Raw genomic sequence first — 16519 nt, 5'->3', positions numbered from 1 at the left:
TGTCACTATGTTTAAGCTACTATTCAGAAAATAATCTAGAGGACTGATGTTATTTAAAGAAAACTTTTTCAGCTCTTTTAAAGGATAGGTCACCTTGCCCTGGTTTTAATTTTTTTTTTTTAAATTTAGTTATAGTTGTATCTTCTCTAAATGAAGAATAATTATCTCTAAACTTTGAAAATAATTTCAAACTTTTTTATTTCTCTTCTGGGATGACAGGTTTTCTTAGGGTCACTATGTTTAAGCTACTATTCAAGAAATAATCTAGAGGACTGATGTTATTTAAATAAAACATTTTCGGCTCTTTTAAAGGACAGGTCACCTTGCCCTGGTTTTAATTTTTTTTTAATTTAGTTATAGCTGTTGTATCTTCTCTAAATGAAGAATAATTATCTCTAAACTTTGAAAATAATTTCAAACTTTTTTATTTCTCTTCTGGGATGACAGGTTTTCTTAGGGTCTTAAAGAATGTCATGAGTCTACCTTCTCATCTGATACAAAATCTCTAAACATTAGACAGGTAGCATCAAACCTAGGATTACTGCTTAATAGAAAAACCCAGTCTATGTGAGATAATAGTGGAAAATATTCTTTCATAATAGCTGCTTCTTTCCAATGTCCATAGATTTTAGTTCTGTTCCCTAGCACAAGATATACACACAAACACACTCACAGACACTCCTACCTATTATATTCTTTCTTCCATTCTCCAGCAAAACATTCTCCAGTTCACTGTGTAGCCTACTATATTTCTAGCATTCTGCTGTTTTCCCCTAATGCTTCTCTGGACTCTGGTTTGTCAATTTCTCTTTATTATATTGTTTCCAAAACTGAGCACAGTAGCCCAGGTGTCATCTACGCAGTTAAGATTAGATCAACTGACACTCCTGGTCTTCTACATACGATATTGTTACTATTTTCAAAAAAAGTAACTGGAAATCCCAATAGTTAAAAACGTCATCTTGTTGATTTTGCTCTTTGTTCCAGATAATAGAATAATTTTGAATCTTTGCTCTGCTGTCTATCATATTACCTACTCTTTAGTCTTCTGGGCCATCTGCTGATTCTTCCAACTTGGCTTCTATCTCCTTACTGCACTCATTATTCTTTCTCCCTCCACTCCTAGTGCAAGTGTGTGGCTCCTAGTAGGTTTATGACTGGATTAGTAAACTGGCCAATAGGGCAAAGCCTGGGCCAGAGTTTTGAGTTTGTCACTAATTGTCTTCCATTTTAATTTCCAACAATTTATTAGTCAACATTCATTTAATTCGGTTATTTATATAACCTTGAACTCCAGGAAAATTCTACATCTATGCTGCTGGGATAAGATTTTAAAGATGGCCCTCAAACATTCTAATATCAATATTTCAATGTGTAAGCTACTCAACTCTCATTTACTTCCCCCTTAGTTTTTTTCTTTCTATGATAGGAATATTTTACTAATTTGCTCCAACTTTACTAGATGATTGTAGGGTAAGGAAAAAATGTCAGGCTTTTCTGCCCTCCCGCCATTAGGATAGATGACGGAACCCTGTGGTCCTGAATGCATGCCTGATGGCGGGCACCTGGAATAGGGTGTGGGCATGTGTAGATGGGATTCACCTGGGCTAAGACTGTGCTTTTTTTTTAAGGGCGGCATCATGGGGACGCCAGCAGAAGCTGAGAAGCAGTGGAACGAACAGAAGAGCAGAGAAGCAGAGAGAAGGCTGGAGAGCCCAGATAGAGTGAAGACTTGCTGGGGGCTGGGAGGACTGCCAGCCTCCCAGCCCCCCAGCACCCCCGCCTGCTGTGTACCAGGTAAATCCCAATAAAAGCTGCAAAAAGCCACTGAGGACTCTGACTCCTCCTTTACCCAGTCTGCTGGATCAGAAAACCTGCACTGTGGTCATTCCTCTCACTACAATGATGAACTTCATTGAGGGTAAGGATTATATCTTAGTCTTTTTGAAATTCCTAAACTTTCTGGCATAATTCAACAAATGCAGTTTAGTTTGACATTTATTGCATTCATGTGCTAGACACCATGGTCCACAATAGGGAAGCAAAAATGAATAAGGCACAGTCGCTGACTTTGAGAATGTTATGGTTAAGAGTGAGAACTCAGAAATCTGGCTGCTTTGGTATGACTTATGGTTCTGCCACTTACTAGCAGGTGACTTTGGGAAAGTTGCTTAACCTTTCTCTGCCTCAGTTTCTCACTATTAAGTAGTCCTATGTAACACTTCATAGCATCTATCTCAGGATTGTAGTTATAACGTGAGGTGGTAAGTGCTAAGATCAAAGGTTTGCATAGGGAACACAGAGAAGAGGTGATTAATGTGTTTGCAAGAGAGGCTTCCAAAGAGGAAACTGGAGGGAGTTGAGAAATTCAGTAAGCGTTAACCAGGTAAAAGAAAGATTGGGTAAGCATTTGAAGAGGAAACAGCATGAGCAATGGTCCTGAAGGTATGAAGAGGGAGGATGTACTTAGATAACTGCTCTCAGTTGTGAATGTTGGTACTTAATGATGAGATTGTCCACAGATAAAATAGAAAGATACATGGGACCAGGTCATGGAGGGCTCCCTCTCCCCTGTCCAGCCAGATTGCTGCTCCTTAACCCTGCCAAAGAAAAATTCTGAAGCTGCAAGTGGATAGGAAAGCTGCTGGAGTGATGAGTTCTTACTGTGGCAGTGATGAGATGTGCAGGATGGGGAAGAGAGATGTTGAAGATTGCTCCCAGGTTTTTGACAGGAGTGAACAGATGTAATCAATTACTGAGAATTACTTCCCATGTGCCTGCCATTCACTGCTGGGCACTGAACAACCAAAGGTGGATGGAATGTGGATCCAGTCCTCAAAAAGCATATAATCAACTTCATTCAGACGTTAGCCCTTACTTCTCTAATAGATATGTAAAGATATTATGAAAGATGATTAAATAATTTGCAGAAATCAATATATATTATGTCTGTGTAATGGAGCAAAGGGAGATGTGTTGGGAATCAGATGTTCTGCACTGCCATTTGTAAGCTCTGGATACATGATTCTGGAGCTCAGAGGAGAGATTTAGGCTGGAAATTTACAGCTTAATAGTACCGATGGTCTAAGTCAAAGACAGGATGGTATCCCTGAAGTATAAAGGTGGAGGAGAAGACATTGCAGCTATTTACTGTCTTCTGCTAATTTGGGAGCCCATTAATGTACAGCTCAAGAGGATAAACCCACAGATTCATGGGGGGGCCTGGGTTTGAGTTTTTACCATTCTGACTTGTCTGTTCAAGGAGTAAATATTGCAAGTGAGTCATTAGTTATTTTCTAATCTTCAGTTTCAGAAAGTGTTTTATATTGTGAAAGCTAGAACCATGTTTGCTTCTAATTTGCTAGTGGACATGTTCTTTTTGGGTTTGTAGGTGTATTTTTGGAACTGTGAATATGTAAATTTCAGTTTTTAATATAATTGTATCCAACTTTGGTGGTTGTTAATTTTAACCTGGTTTTAGCAGATTGTTTTAGACTGTTGAACTTAGATTAAATGTTATATTTATAACTACAAAAGTTATTTTTAAATTTGCACTTATTTTTGGTCTCCAAGACTGACGAATATATTCATTTGCTCAGTTCACTTGGCAAAAAGAAAATAACTTGCAAAAACAAGCCAATAAAAAATTCACCCCCTCCACCCCTACAACAGTGAAAGAGAAGACAAAATCCCATATTATTTTGTACAGGATTCATGGGAGTGGGCTAATAAAGAGAAGAATTCACTCTGCCAAGGAGGGGAAGCAGGAGAATTGGAAAGAAATTGGCTAGAGAGGGAAAAATATTAAGATCTAGATGGAAGAGTGTTTAAAGGAGAATTTTAAGGTAAAGGGACTACGTTCAATCACCGAAAAGCTGTCAAGCACTATAAAGATCAAAAAGAATTCACTGGATTTAGTCACGAAGAGATAATTGATGATCTTTGCAGAGCATCTCAGAGTACCGAGGGCGGGAGAGTGGGAAGGGGTGAAGACAAATGAGTGCAGACCGGTCTTGCAAGAAATGTCTATGACAGAACAAAGACAACGGAGATGTAGAGTCAAGAGAAGCTTAGTGTGTTTTTTCTTTTTCTTTTTTTTTTTTTTTCATTTGCTAGAGTGTTGAGCACTTTTGGAAAGGCTAGAAGACAGAAAGTTTGAAGTAAATTGGGTAAAGATCATCTACTTAGGGCAATAAAATCCAAGATTCCAGGGGCTCTTCAGCCAGGAGGTGAGATGCCTCCTTTACTCTGATATGGGTGGGGGATGGAAACAAGGGCAGCTTTAGCTTCAGGTAAGTGGGGGTAGTTAGTTAGTTTGCTGTGCAGGAAGTTAACCTTTGGCTCAGTTTCCTCTGTGAAATAGGAAGCAGGTTATCTGCAGAGTGTGAGAATACAGGAACAAGAGGCTTTCGAGGAGCAGTGGAGGTCTGAAAAATCAGCGGTGAGAGTGGGAAAGGAAACTGATTAGGACACAGAGAAAATGTGCTGGGCAGTGAGGACGATCTGTTTGAGGATGGAAAACCATGAATTGGTACATACACCAATTAAATAGCCATAGGACTTTTTGCAACAATGTTTGCTATCCTGGATTCCAGTACAGGGCTGGAGTTTGCTGTTTGGATCCTACTGAATGTTAAAGGGGCAAGAAAGTTATTGGAAACACGTATCATGTAGCCTGGATAGAGAAAGAAATGAAGATAAGAAGAGGCGGGGGTGGGCGGGATGAGGGGCTGGGGGGGTGGGGGAAATGGGGTGGGGTGGGGCGGGAAATGGAGGGCCCAAGACTCTGGAGCATAAATGAGGTGCTGAAGAAGGCATAAAAGGTCTTGAGGAGGAGTTGTGTCTATTCTGGTGTACACCTGAGTTAGACATTAATTTAGTTCATGGCAAAATACAGGGCATGGCCTGGATGGGTGAATAAAGTAAAGTTAAGGGGTCTGCCTCTTTCCCTGCAGTATCATCCCCACTTAATATAATACCTAGAACAAATATATATGTTTCCCAGAATGAATAAAATGCTTTATTTTTCTGCTTCTGAGTGTATTTTCTCAATTTCTCTCTTCTTCAGGTATTTAGTTAGTTATGGAAAATGCTTTAAAGGAAAATTACTGCCTGCTAGGATATTGCATGCATGGGATCTAGATCTAGTCTGGAGGGGAGGTAGGGGCCAAGAAGTTTTCCTAAGGAAGTGACATTTAAGTTAAACTCTGTAGAGTGAGTAAGAATTAGCCAGGGAAGGAGATGTAAAGAGAGCCTTGCCAATAGAATTAAAAAGGTTTCTGAATATTTTGAGGCTCATGAAGCTGAAAATGTTCAAACTAAATCATAACAATGAAAGTTGGGAGATGGAATTCAAGGGGTCAGTTAGGACTGTATTATGTACTGCTACATGTACTACATCATAAGGGACATTTGACCTTCTAGACTTGAAATGGGAAAAGTTGACTTATAATTGTTGTTAATGTCTAAGCTTTAATTGAAATTATTATAGGTGTGTGATTCTACACAATGAAATTTGAAATTTTAAATAATTATATATTATATAAAATGTCTTCTCCACAGTCTACTACTTCTCTTCTACAAAGCCTTGTACTTTTGGATTAAACAAAGAAAATGTGATGGTCTTCCAAATACCACTTTTAAAATGCGTTTTGGTTGCTTAAGAGAAAGTCCCTGGGCTTCCTCCCTCTCCGCTATTCTGTTTTATTCCAGTTAGCTTCATAACTGGGATGATTGGGTATCTGTATATCTGTATAAGGAACTGGTAAGCATCATTTACTGGAATGTGAAGAAAGCAAGGACCAGAGCAGAGACCTTTGGTGATGAAGGAAGGCTCAGGTCTATCAGCATTGAAAATTGAGATTTTTGAATCTTGGGTTGTCCAGGTGCAGCTAAGTTCCCAGGGGATACTTGTTATACAATTTGGTCTTATATAAACCTATGTAAAACCTTTCATTTTGCCAGCATTGAGAATTACCGTGGTCTGGCTCCTGACCCGAAGATGAATCTTGAAGGACCCATAGAGGAAAAGTATCATGGAAATAAAGGTGAAATCCACAGAGAAATCCCCAGGGAGAGGTAAGCCTGTTTTTAACTTAGGTATGTACATCTAAACCCTGAGGCAGGAAAATTATGTAGAAATTAGCTCATCAACTATGAAAAGAACAAGAATCACAAAGATCTCAGACTTTTCAAGAGCAACAAGAAGATAGTGGTAATAGTTTTAAGTGTTGCAAAGACAAAAGAACTTTGAACCTATAACTTTAAATTTATATGCAGTAAATCGACATTTATGTGAGGGTATAGTAACATTTTCAGGTGTGTATAGCTTGAAAAGGTTTGTCAAACAGACCCATATTGAAAATAGTCGTGGGAATAGCACACTAAAAGAAGAAGCAAATCGAGGAGATACTGCTAGAAATGTGTGATGTAACGATAATTAAATACCTGGGAAAAGTTTGGTGTTATCTTTCAAAAATTAGCAAAGACCAAAAAAAAAAAAGTTTATAATAACCTACACTTAAATTCTACATAATATCAAAGGGTAGTGTCTTTAGGTTAGACATTTCTTAAGAACAGAATAAATTGAAAGAAAGTAGAAAGCAGAGGAGAAAAACAATAGCCAAAATTAATGAGATAGAAAAGAAAAAGAAAATACAGAGATGAACAGAACCAAAAATTGATTCTTTGGAAAAAACAACTAATGAAATAGATCAGTGCCTGGAAAAAGTGATAAAGGATAGGAAAAAAAAAAAAAAAAAACCCAAAACACTAGTGTTATCTTTTAATCTCAGCTTTATTTGTGGATGTGTCCATTCTGGTATTCCTAATATTATCTCCATACCATGCAAACAGATTTGAAATACATGAAATGGAAAATTTTCTGGAAGAAAATCATAATCTATCAATTGAATGAAGAAATTAAGAGTAGAGGCTATAATAGCGTTGTAACCATTAAAGAAATTAAATCAATATTTCATCTCACAAATAAAATATCAGGGCGGTGATTTTGTAGGCGAGTTCTACTAAACTTCCAAGGAACCTGTCATACTGAACTTCCTACGAACTATAACAGAAGAAAACAAAAATAGGGAGTACTCCCACCTCATGTATGGGACCATAAAATCTCCAGCTTCATGATAAGGATATTATGAGAAAGGAAATTTACAGATTATTTCCTCAGGAACTTAAGTGTAGAAATTCTAAACAAAATATTTGCAAGCTTAGTCCAGCAGAGTATACAAAGTAAAATATACCATGTAGAACTTTCTTAAGACTTTAACTATTTACATTCTTTATATTTATAGCATATCTATAATGTAGATATATAGCTATATCTCTATAGACATATAAAATATCTATAAATATAATTCACAGCATTCACAACTTAAAAGGACAAAAATATAATCATCTTAAAGGATAAAAATATTTCACAGAAATTGGACATGGACTCATGATAAAAATTCTTAAGCAAATGGAAAATTTGCTTAACCTGATGAAGGATAATTATGTATAGCAAATATCATACTTAATGGGGAAGCAATAGTAGCATGCTATTTAAAAGCAGGAATGAGACAACGATGCCCGATAACATCACTTCTATTCAAATTTATATTGACTGTTTTAACTAGTGCAATAAGGCACAAAAAAGCACAGGGAGGCTTAAGAAATGGAAAGGAGGAAATAGAATCTTTATTATTTGCTGGTGGTATGATTATAAAAAATTAAAGATTCCTGATCAATGCATTATGTCATTATCAATAATAGTAAAAGTTAGCAAATTGAATTGATTCTTATACACTAGCAAATGTAACCATAAAATATAATTTCAGTGGATACCACTTATATTCTTAGAAACCATAATTTCATAGACTAAAATTTTTAAAGAGATGTCAAGGACCCCCATGGAGAAAAAAGAAAATTTTTGAGATTCATTAACAAGTCCTAAATAAATGAGGAGAAATACAATGATACCTATTGCTTATATCTATAATAGAAAAACTTAATATTGTTTCTTAAGTTGTAATATTGTAAATATTTCACTTCTCATATTGATTTATGGACTTACTGTAACTCCAACAAAAATCCCAATAGGATTGTAATGGAACTTGACAGTTTATTCTAAAATTTGTATGGGAGAGTAAAGGACCAAAAGTTAAGACTTTTCTTTTTAGAGAAGAGTAGGGAGAGGAAATTTGCTTTACTAGATAACAGGATTTCTTTTAAAGATGTTGTGTCTGAAGATAGCATGGTATTTGATCCCAATAGAACCAATTATAAACCAATGAGTAGATAGAAAACTCAGAGACAGAACTATGTAGATATGGAAAATTAATATATGATAGCTGTGGCATGGCAGTTCAATAGGAAAAAGAGGGGTGATTCAATAGAGTAGTAAAAACGTAATTTTATATTGAAAACATCCTATTATTGATTCCCTATTTCATACCATATGTAAGAATGAACTGCAGATATATTAAGAACTTAGGTATTAAAAAGGAAAATGTGGACCTCCCTGGTGGCCTAAGGATTAACTCTCAGTGCTGTGGGCCATACAGCCTGAATTTGATCCCTGGCCAGGGAGCTAACCCACATATGGCTTAGCAGGCCTCCCCTGTCTCGCCTGCTGCTACCCTCAGCAGTGTGTTTCAGTAAGTCCACCTGATCTGCTCCCCATTCTGTATCTGGTGAATCCTCTCACCCCCCTGAACCTCTGGCCTATACCCCAGTTCTTCTATGCAAAAATAAATAAGATCTTTAAAAAAAAAAATTAAAATGTTATAGGTAAATATTTTTCTGACTTTGGGGTAGAAATATTTGTTAAAGACACATCAAAAAAATTTCTAACCATAAAAGATCAGTCTGAGTATATTAAAATTAAGATCTGAACACCAAAAGCTGTCTTACAAAAATAAAGAGTTTGAGAGAGGTTATTTGCAACACAATTAACCTACAAAATATTTAATAGCAAGAATATATAAAGGTTTCCTCAAATTAATAAGGAAAAGGCAAATAATTCAATAGAAGATGGGTAAGAAATACAGAGGAGAAAACATGATCAATAAAATTGTGATAATCAGCTTCATTACTGATGTCAATTTATATCCATTCAATTGGCAAAAAACTAAGGAGGATGGCAATGAAAGTATTGGAGATACTATGAATTAACAGGATGTCTTATACAAACCCTTGGAAGTATAAATGGGTATGACCAGTGTGGAAAGTTTGCTATCTATCTAGATGCTGAACATTTCCATATCCTATTATTCAGCAATTCCACTTCTAGATATACACTCAAGAAAAACTCTCGTACGATAGAAGACATAAACAAGAGTGTTTCCAGCAGTTTTTACTGAACTCTTACTCTTAACAAGAGTAAATACCTGAAACAAACCAAAAAATTATAGGAAATGGATAAATAAATTATGGTAACTTCACATCATGGCATATTATATAGCAAAGTGTAAAGCTACAAGCAAAAGTATGAATTATCTAGGTAATACAATTTTTTAAAAAGGAAATTTTCAAAGATTGTATAGAGCCGGTACCCTTTTTATAATGCTAAAGACAAAGAAAATTAAGCCATATAATTTTTAGGAGTATAAAAATGCAATAAGCTATAATTCCAAAACCAATTTATTATAATAAATGCAAGATTAAAGGAAGGAGAAGTAGAGAAATAGCTTGGCAAGAAGCTCATAGGTGTGTGTAAATGACTGTTGATGTTCTAATTTTTCAATTGGGTGATTGGTTCACAAGTATTATTAAAATAAGTACAGACTATATATAGAAACAAAAGAGGGCTTGCTTAGGCCAATGAATCAAAGATAATCCAATTCTCTGCACTTGAGTGGAAAAACAACATCAGCTGCCCACTACATTTTGCTTTTATTATTAGTTACCATTAATCTACATAGCAATCCTATTTTTTGTTACTACTGTAATCCTGTTTTTTTTAAAGTTTATTTATGCATACAAGAACTGGGGTGTAGCCCAGAGGTGCAGGAGGGTGAGAGGATTCACTAGAGACAGAGTAGGGAGCAGAACAGGCAGATCTATTAAAATACACTGCGGAGGGGAGCAGTGGTCGAGACGAGAGGGTTAGGGTTAGGACTCCTGTACCATGTGGGTTAGCTCCCTGGCCAAGGATTGAACTCATGCTGCAGTGGCTGGCGATAGCTTAATAGTGCTGAGACTTAACCTCTGTGCCTCCAGGGAGGCCCTGTAATCCCATTTGTACAGATGAATCAAATCTTGGTGAGTGAACCTAATTTGCTCTAGTCCATGAAGACAGCGTATAGTAGAATTCAGAATTTGAAGCCACATCTGTTTGACTCTAGGGCCTAGCCCTTAACAACTGGGTTAGGCTCCTGGCCACTAAGACTGTTTTATTCACTGAGATACCAACCAAGAGCAGTTCTGCTGATGACACATTCTCTAGATATGTGAAGGTGAGATTTTTACCTAACATAGGTATTGTGCTACAGAGACTTTGTCATTGCAAGTTGAGGAATTTGCTTCTGCATGTCATGGAAAGCTTTGTTAAAATTAAACGACATGTCATATCATCAAGAAATAAGAATTTGAATGCAAGAGAGTTCCAGTAAGAAATGTCATACACTGTTACATCAAGAATGATTCATTCCTCTCGTCTGCATAATGTTCCTTTTCATATTCCCATGCAAGAATGTGAAGATTTGAAGCAAATATTCACAAAACTTTTTTTAGCAGCTGTAGATTTCTTCATGCCTAATTCAGATTTATTCTGCTTGAGACCTCACAAATAGCCTTCTTTCTGGTTTCTTATGTCTTTAAAGAACACCAGATGTGAAGCTCATGCCCCCTCTAGTGGTCAGCCACATTTTGTGATGTCTTCCTAAAAATGCTTCCATCCATTCCTGTAAAGATAATTTGATGCTTATTTTAGTGCCTTGATGGTATATTGGTGGAAAGGGTTAACAGTGAAAAAGAGAGGGATATATATTTTTTGAGGAAGACAATGTCACTAAGAACTTGGTTTGCAGGCAGATGTTTTATAAGAACTTATGCAAAAATTGGGGGGAAAATGTTGATCAGCTTGAGAGGCTTCCTTTACCACCTTGGCTTTTCAGCTAAAAAAGCTCTTATTTTTTCTTCAGGTCATCATTGAATCACATTGATTTGGTTTGCAGTCTTTTTTTTTTTTTTTTTTTTTTTTGGGTGTATCTCTACACCATTTCCCCTGAAGTTGGTATTCTTTTTTCTTTCCTGTGTTTACATGTCAAATCTATTCATCAGAGTAAAATGAGGACTTCTGAGGGCAGAAATCCCATTTAATTTTGTTTCAGCTTCAGCCCCCAACTCCCAAATAGTGCACATCACACGGTAAATAACAATTATGCTACTTAGCTACCCCTCTCAAATTGCCACATAAGAACAGAAAACATCCCCATGCAGCAGTCCAAGGAAATCCAAATCAAAAGGATGAAAGAAGATGCTGACCACTCCCCAGCAGACTAAATACAGTGATGGCATTGTTGTGCCCATAATCACTGTTTCAGGATATGTTGTTTGCAAGACACTGAAGTTCAATGATCAAGTTCCGAAATCGTCTGTTAAAATAACTTCCCTTTCCTCCACCCTAAACTTCTAAAGTCTTAAACACTGAAGAGGATTAAACAATGTGGTTATTTTATTCCTTTCAATTCACATAATACTTGACCATGAAAACTTGATAGAATACAGAGGACTCTGAGAATCAAATATCTGGACAGGAGGCAACGAGATTCTGTGGGCAGGATGTCAGGAGCCCCGGGCTCCTGCGGTCTTATCTCCACCAAATTGTAGGTCAGTAAATAGTGGAGAGTCACTTTAATTGAGTTTGTGCCTCAGTTTCTTTTTTTTGTCAGGTAATGATGATCATATTTGCTTTATAGACTAACATCACTGGGTAGGAGGCAATGTATGGGAAAGCATTTTGTAAACTCTTCATTCCTAAATCTTGTTCTCACTTCATTCTGTCCTAAGCAGAGTAGAGGGACTCATGTCACATCCACTGTCTACTCCATTATGGTGCTTAGATAAGAGGAAAGACAAATAATTAGTTCTTCAAATATTTTCTTTCAATAAGAATGAATAGATTTTTCCATATTCTCCAATGCTGCTAATTACACTTTTTTATGTTCACATATTAGGGCAGTTTTACAACTGTTGTACATGACGGCTGAAGAATATTCTGTGCATCAAATAACTCATATCCCCCTTATCTCCCCTATACATCATATCCCTTATACAGCAAGATCTAACTATAACATTCATGAGCTTGGTACCAATGCTTTGCAGTGGCGACTAGGACAATAAATTTCAGTTAGGAATTGCTATACTTTCATAAACTGTTTAATAATATTTAAATTTTAAAGATTAAAATTCAGATTAAATAAGTTTAATTTTAAATATTGATATTAAATATAATTTACAATTTTTCCTTTAAATTTTAGTAGATGGCTTTTGAATATTTTAGGAGAGGTAACTTTTTTGACAACACATGAATAATAGTTATTATGCCTTAATATTTTATGCTTAGTTTACATATTTGATGAAAATACAAAGAAACTTTACACAATTTGAATACACTTAGATTTTAATTTTGCATCATAACTGTTGGTAGAACACAAATTATGTGAACATCTTCATTATATCAGCTTAATTGGTGATTTTGCTAAAATAAAGAAAAATAGTAGATACTCCATAAATATTGATTGAATGAGTAGATAAAGTACAAATTAAGGAAATATTAAACCACTGCATTCCACCCCAGAGCAGTAAAAATTTAGGATATAATGGTGATATGAGTTGTGCCATGATTGTGGAGGGGGAGGGATTTCTCTGAGTTTTGCTAAACATACTGCATCTTCTGGAATAGAAGTTCTCCTTGAAAGCTCTTATTTACATATGAAAAGCAGAGTAGGTGTGAGATTTAAACAAATATTTAAGATAAACATTAGACTTCTAAGAAATTTTGCATTTCCTAAAGGTTGTGGTGGACTACTTTCCCAGGGCTAAGCATTTACACATATGAATGCTTGGGTGTGCATACACACGTGTGCATATGTGTGTACACAACTTGAGTTCTCCTTTTCTAGGACTTCAGTGGAAAAGTTTAAGAAACCCTGGAAGAGATAATAAACAACTGACTACTGACAAAATTACTATGCGTAGAAAGGAATAGAAAGAATCCTTAGAAAGTCCACCTGAAGATGACTGAGGCATTTCACTCCCTGGCTAGCTTTATTGTTTTTGTATGCGGCACAAATGAGACCAAGTCATTAACTGTGTTCCTGAGTGGGTGGTTAACCCAACTCTTTTCCTTGGCTGACATGGCGCAGCCTTGGCCAACTAGTCTGCCAGTGTGTAACTGCTTCACTGACAAAAGTGATGGAAGAAGTGTGGAAGGAATAGCACAATCTAACAGTGCTATTCCTAACAGCCAAACAAATGCTTGCCTCATGTGATCTGTGCTCTGAGTGGGCCGTTCTAAGGCACTATGAAATCCCAAGTGAGTTCCATCCTCCTTTCTGTTCCTCTCTGCTCTATTTTTTCTCACTTCTGCAATGTGGGAGTGATAATTTTAGAAGAGTCAAAAAAAAAAAAAAAAAAAAGGAGAAACAAAGCATATTAGGAGTTAGATGGCCTGATCCTGGTCTTGCTGAGGGCACTAAGTACTTAGGGAACTTTGGAGCAAACTCAGTGAACATTGTGAAGTTCCCTTTTCCTTTTTCGTAAATGAGAGTTTGGGTCACTACATGATCTCAAGTTTTCTTCTGCTGTTGTTCTGGATTTTTCAAGATATTTTCCTGCAAAGTTTTCCATTTCTCTTGTAATCCTTCTAATGTATAATTTTAAAAAAATTATTTTTATTCATGCATACAAGAACTGGGGTATAGGCCAGAGGTGCAGGAGGTGAGAGGATTCACCAGAGACAGAGTGCGGAGCAGAACAGACATCTACTGAAATACACTGCTGAGGGGAGCAGCAGGCATGGCAGTAGAGGTCTGCTGTGCCATGTCAGTTAGCTCCCTGGCTGGGGATTGAACTCAGGCTGCAGTGGCTGGCTACAGCTTGACAGCACTGAGACTTCAACCCTTGCACCACCAGGGAGGCCCCTGGCTTTAGTGTCTTCAACCATGTAGTAAGGAACTGTTCAAATATTAATCAACACCTCTTGTGTCACTTGTATAAAAATAAACTCTCCAAATTGAAAAACCCCTTCAAGTTAAAGAAGTGAATCAGAAAATTGATGAACAACCCTATATGGTGAAGTCTGTACTTGGGACAGGACTTGGATAGAAGGAGGGACAAAGAAAAGCAGGAATGATACTTGCCCTGCTGCCATTTTACCTTGGCACATGAAATACCACAACCACAAAACCAAACCAAAAAACCTGGCATGCCTAAGTCCACTAACAAAACACAGAGAAATACCCTAACTGCCAGCCTCCTAATGAAGACCTAGCCCCTTATAACTGCTGACGACCTAAAGCAAACTGTCTTATTCTTGCAATTTTGGTATCTACAGATGACAACAACCCTTGCCACATGATCACCATGTGAAGAGCTAATTGACTGTCATCTTGGGAACTTCTCATTTTTTTCTCCCTAAATACCTGCTGTGTTCTGTGCTGGGATTGCTCAGTGGGTCTGAAGTATGATCTCCTTTGCAAAATAGTGTAGGTAAAAATTATTGATAGTTTTGTGTCTCCTTTCACAACTGGTTGTTGAAGCTGGGTGACAGGGGCTCTTGGTGCATTTATTCTTCTCTCTCCTTTGAGATATGCTCTTCAACTTCCCTGAGAAAGATTTGAAATAATAGGGAGGGGCTGCACACGATCAATATGAAAGAGAAACTGTCATGCTTTCATGTAGACACTGTTTAGTCTAATTTTAACTCTGCTTGGAGTCTGTGTTCATTTTCAAAGCATGTGCTACTAGTGGAAATGACAAACCATCTCAAAGATAGTACTGGAGTTGGCAGCCCAGAACCAAGGAAAGTTATCTTCTGTGGCTGTGAAGCTGGTGTTTTCTGGCCTCCCTAGTGAGGTTAGTTTCTTAATGTCAAACAGCAAAGAAGGGAGCCAGGGTTTCCATATTTTTTGCTACATTCAGTGTGCATGTCAAAAACAGATCCAAAAACTATGGCAACTGAAAAATATTTGTTTTAATCAGTGTTTGGGAAACAAATGCTGGTATTTGGCTTCAAGATTGACTTCTTCAGCATTGATATTGGCAGATCCAATTCACAATAAAGTCCTACAGCACTTGTGTTGTTTTTTAAAAGCCCATATGGACTTTCTCTGTAAAATCTTTGGCATATTTGCACATTTTTGTTTCCTGGAGGTTCCTTTGGATTTATTTGGCTCTGGTATCATGATTATTTATTGTATTTCCCCTTGCTAGAAAGAAAGAACACACTTGTTACATCCTGTCATTTATATATTTGAATGTTTATTGATCTCCTACTGTGTACAATGCATTATTCTTGGCACTCTGGAAAGATCTAAAAAATAAATCAGATAGTATTGTCATCACAAAGCTTTTTTAGCCCAATAATGGAGACAGGTTGTGGGCCAGGCATTAAACTAGGTGCTGGGTATGCAGAGGTGAATATACACAGTTCCTGATTTTATGTTGCTCCACATAACTGGGGCAGGTAAATACAGAGATTAGAGAAGTTTTTGTAGAGAAAATAATCTTGAAGCTGGATTCATAAAGGAAGATAAAGAGTTAGCCCAGACAAAGTGTAGAGTGATGAAAGGTGTCTATGAAGGAGAGGAAACTGTAAACACAAATAGAGGTCCAGGACCGAAAAGAGCAGGTGTAATTTCTTTGCAGAACCTGATCCACCCAGTGTCTCAGAGTGGATTAGACTCACTCTGAAGATAGAGTCATAGGAACCAAATTATGATACTGTGATACATAAACCAGGCTAATAATTTGTTCATCTTTAATGAAATAAATGTCAAGCAGTCTAGACGCCTATGACTTGAATATTTCTCTCCATGTCAGTGGAGCTACATGAGAAGCCTATTTATGTTCATTAAGATTGCTTTGCAGTTCTGGCATTAGAATTGGGAGTGGTTAGTTTCATGATTCAGAGTTTCCCAGTTTAGAATTGTTGATGCATGCACCTCTGCTGTGGATGGATCTATAGGAATAGATGGGCGACATCCAAGGGTTGTAAGTAGTCTCTTAAGTACAGTTGCTATGACACGTTGATCATCATACTTTTCCCTGATTCTCACTTTTGGTTTTTTTTTGTGTGTATGTCTGTTGGTCATCCAGGATATGATTGCCATTTTTAAAATATAGTCAATCAATTGCCAAATCTTATTAATTCTGCTTCTAATGTCTCTTGAATCTGTCTACCTCTTTAATTTCCTTTGTCTCCTTAATCTCTTGCACTAATTACTGATATAACCTCCTATGTGGCCATATTCTCCTCTAGTTTTGCCTTCCATCAATCTCCAAAATATGGCCATGATGA

The 16519-nt window shown here is 36.9% G+C and overlaps 1 protein-coding gene across 1 annotated transcript in view; it reads left to right on the top strand.

Annotated features, from left to right (window-relative positions):
* Positions 1-16519, top strand: part of BTG4 (BTG anti-proliferation factor 4) — a 191540-nt gene that overhangs the window by 3692 nt on the left and 171329 nt on the right. The window contains exons 5-6 of the mRNA XM_054693086.1: positions 1632-1797; positions 5965-6078. Of these exons, the coding sequence (XP_054549061.1) occupies positions 6002-6078 (77 nt within the window). The 5' untranslated portion in view covers positions 1632-1797; positions 5965-6001. The remainder of the gene's footprint in view (positions 1-1631; positions 1798-5964; positions 6079-16519) is intronic.

This window comes from Talpa occidentalis, unplaced genomic scaffold (genome assembly GCF_014898055.3).
Source record: "Talpa occidentalis isolate TD23 unplaced genomic scaffold, MPIMG_talOcc4v2.1 talOcc4.12, whole genome shotgun sequence".
Taxonomy (NCBI): domain Eukaryota; kingdom Metazoa; phylum Chordata; class Mammalia; order Eulipotyphla; family Talpidae; genus Talpa; species Talpa occidentalis.
This window is presented reverse-complemented; position numbering and strand designations above follow the sequence as displayed.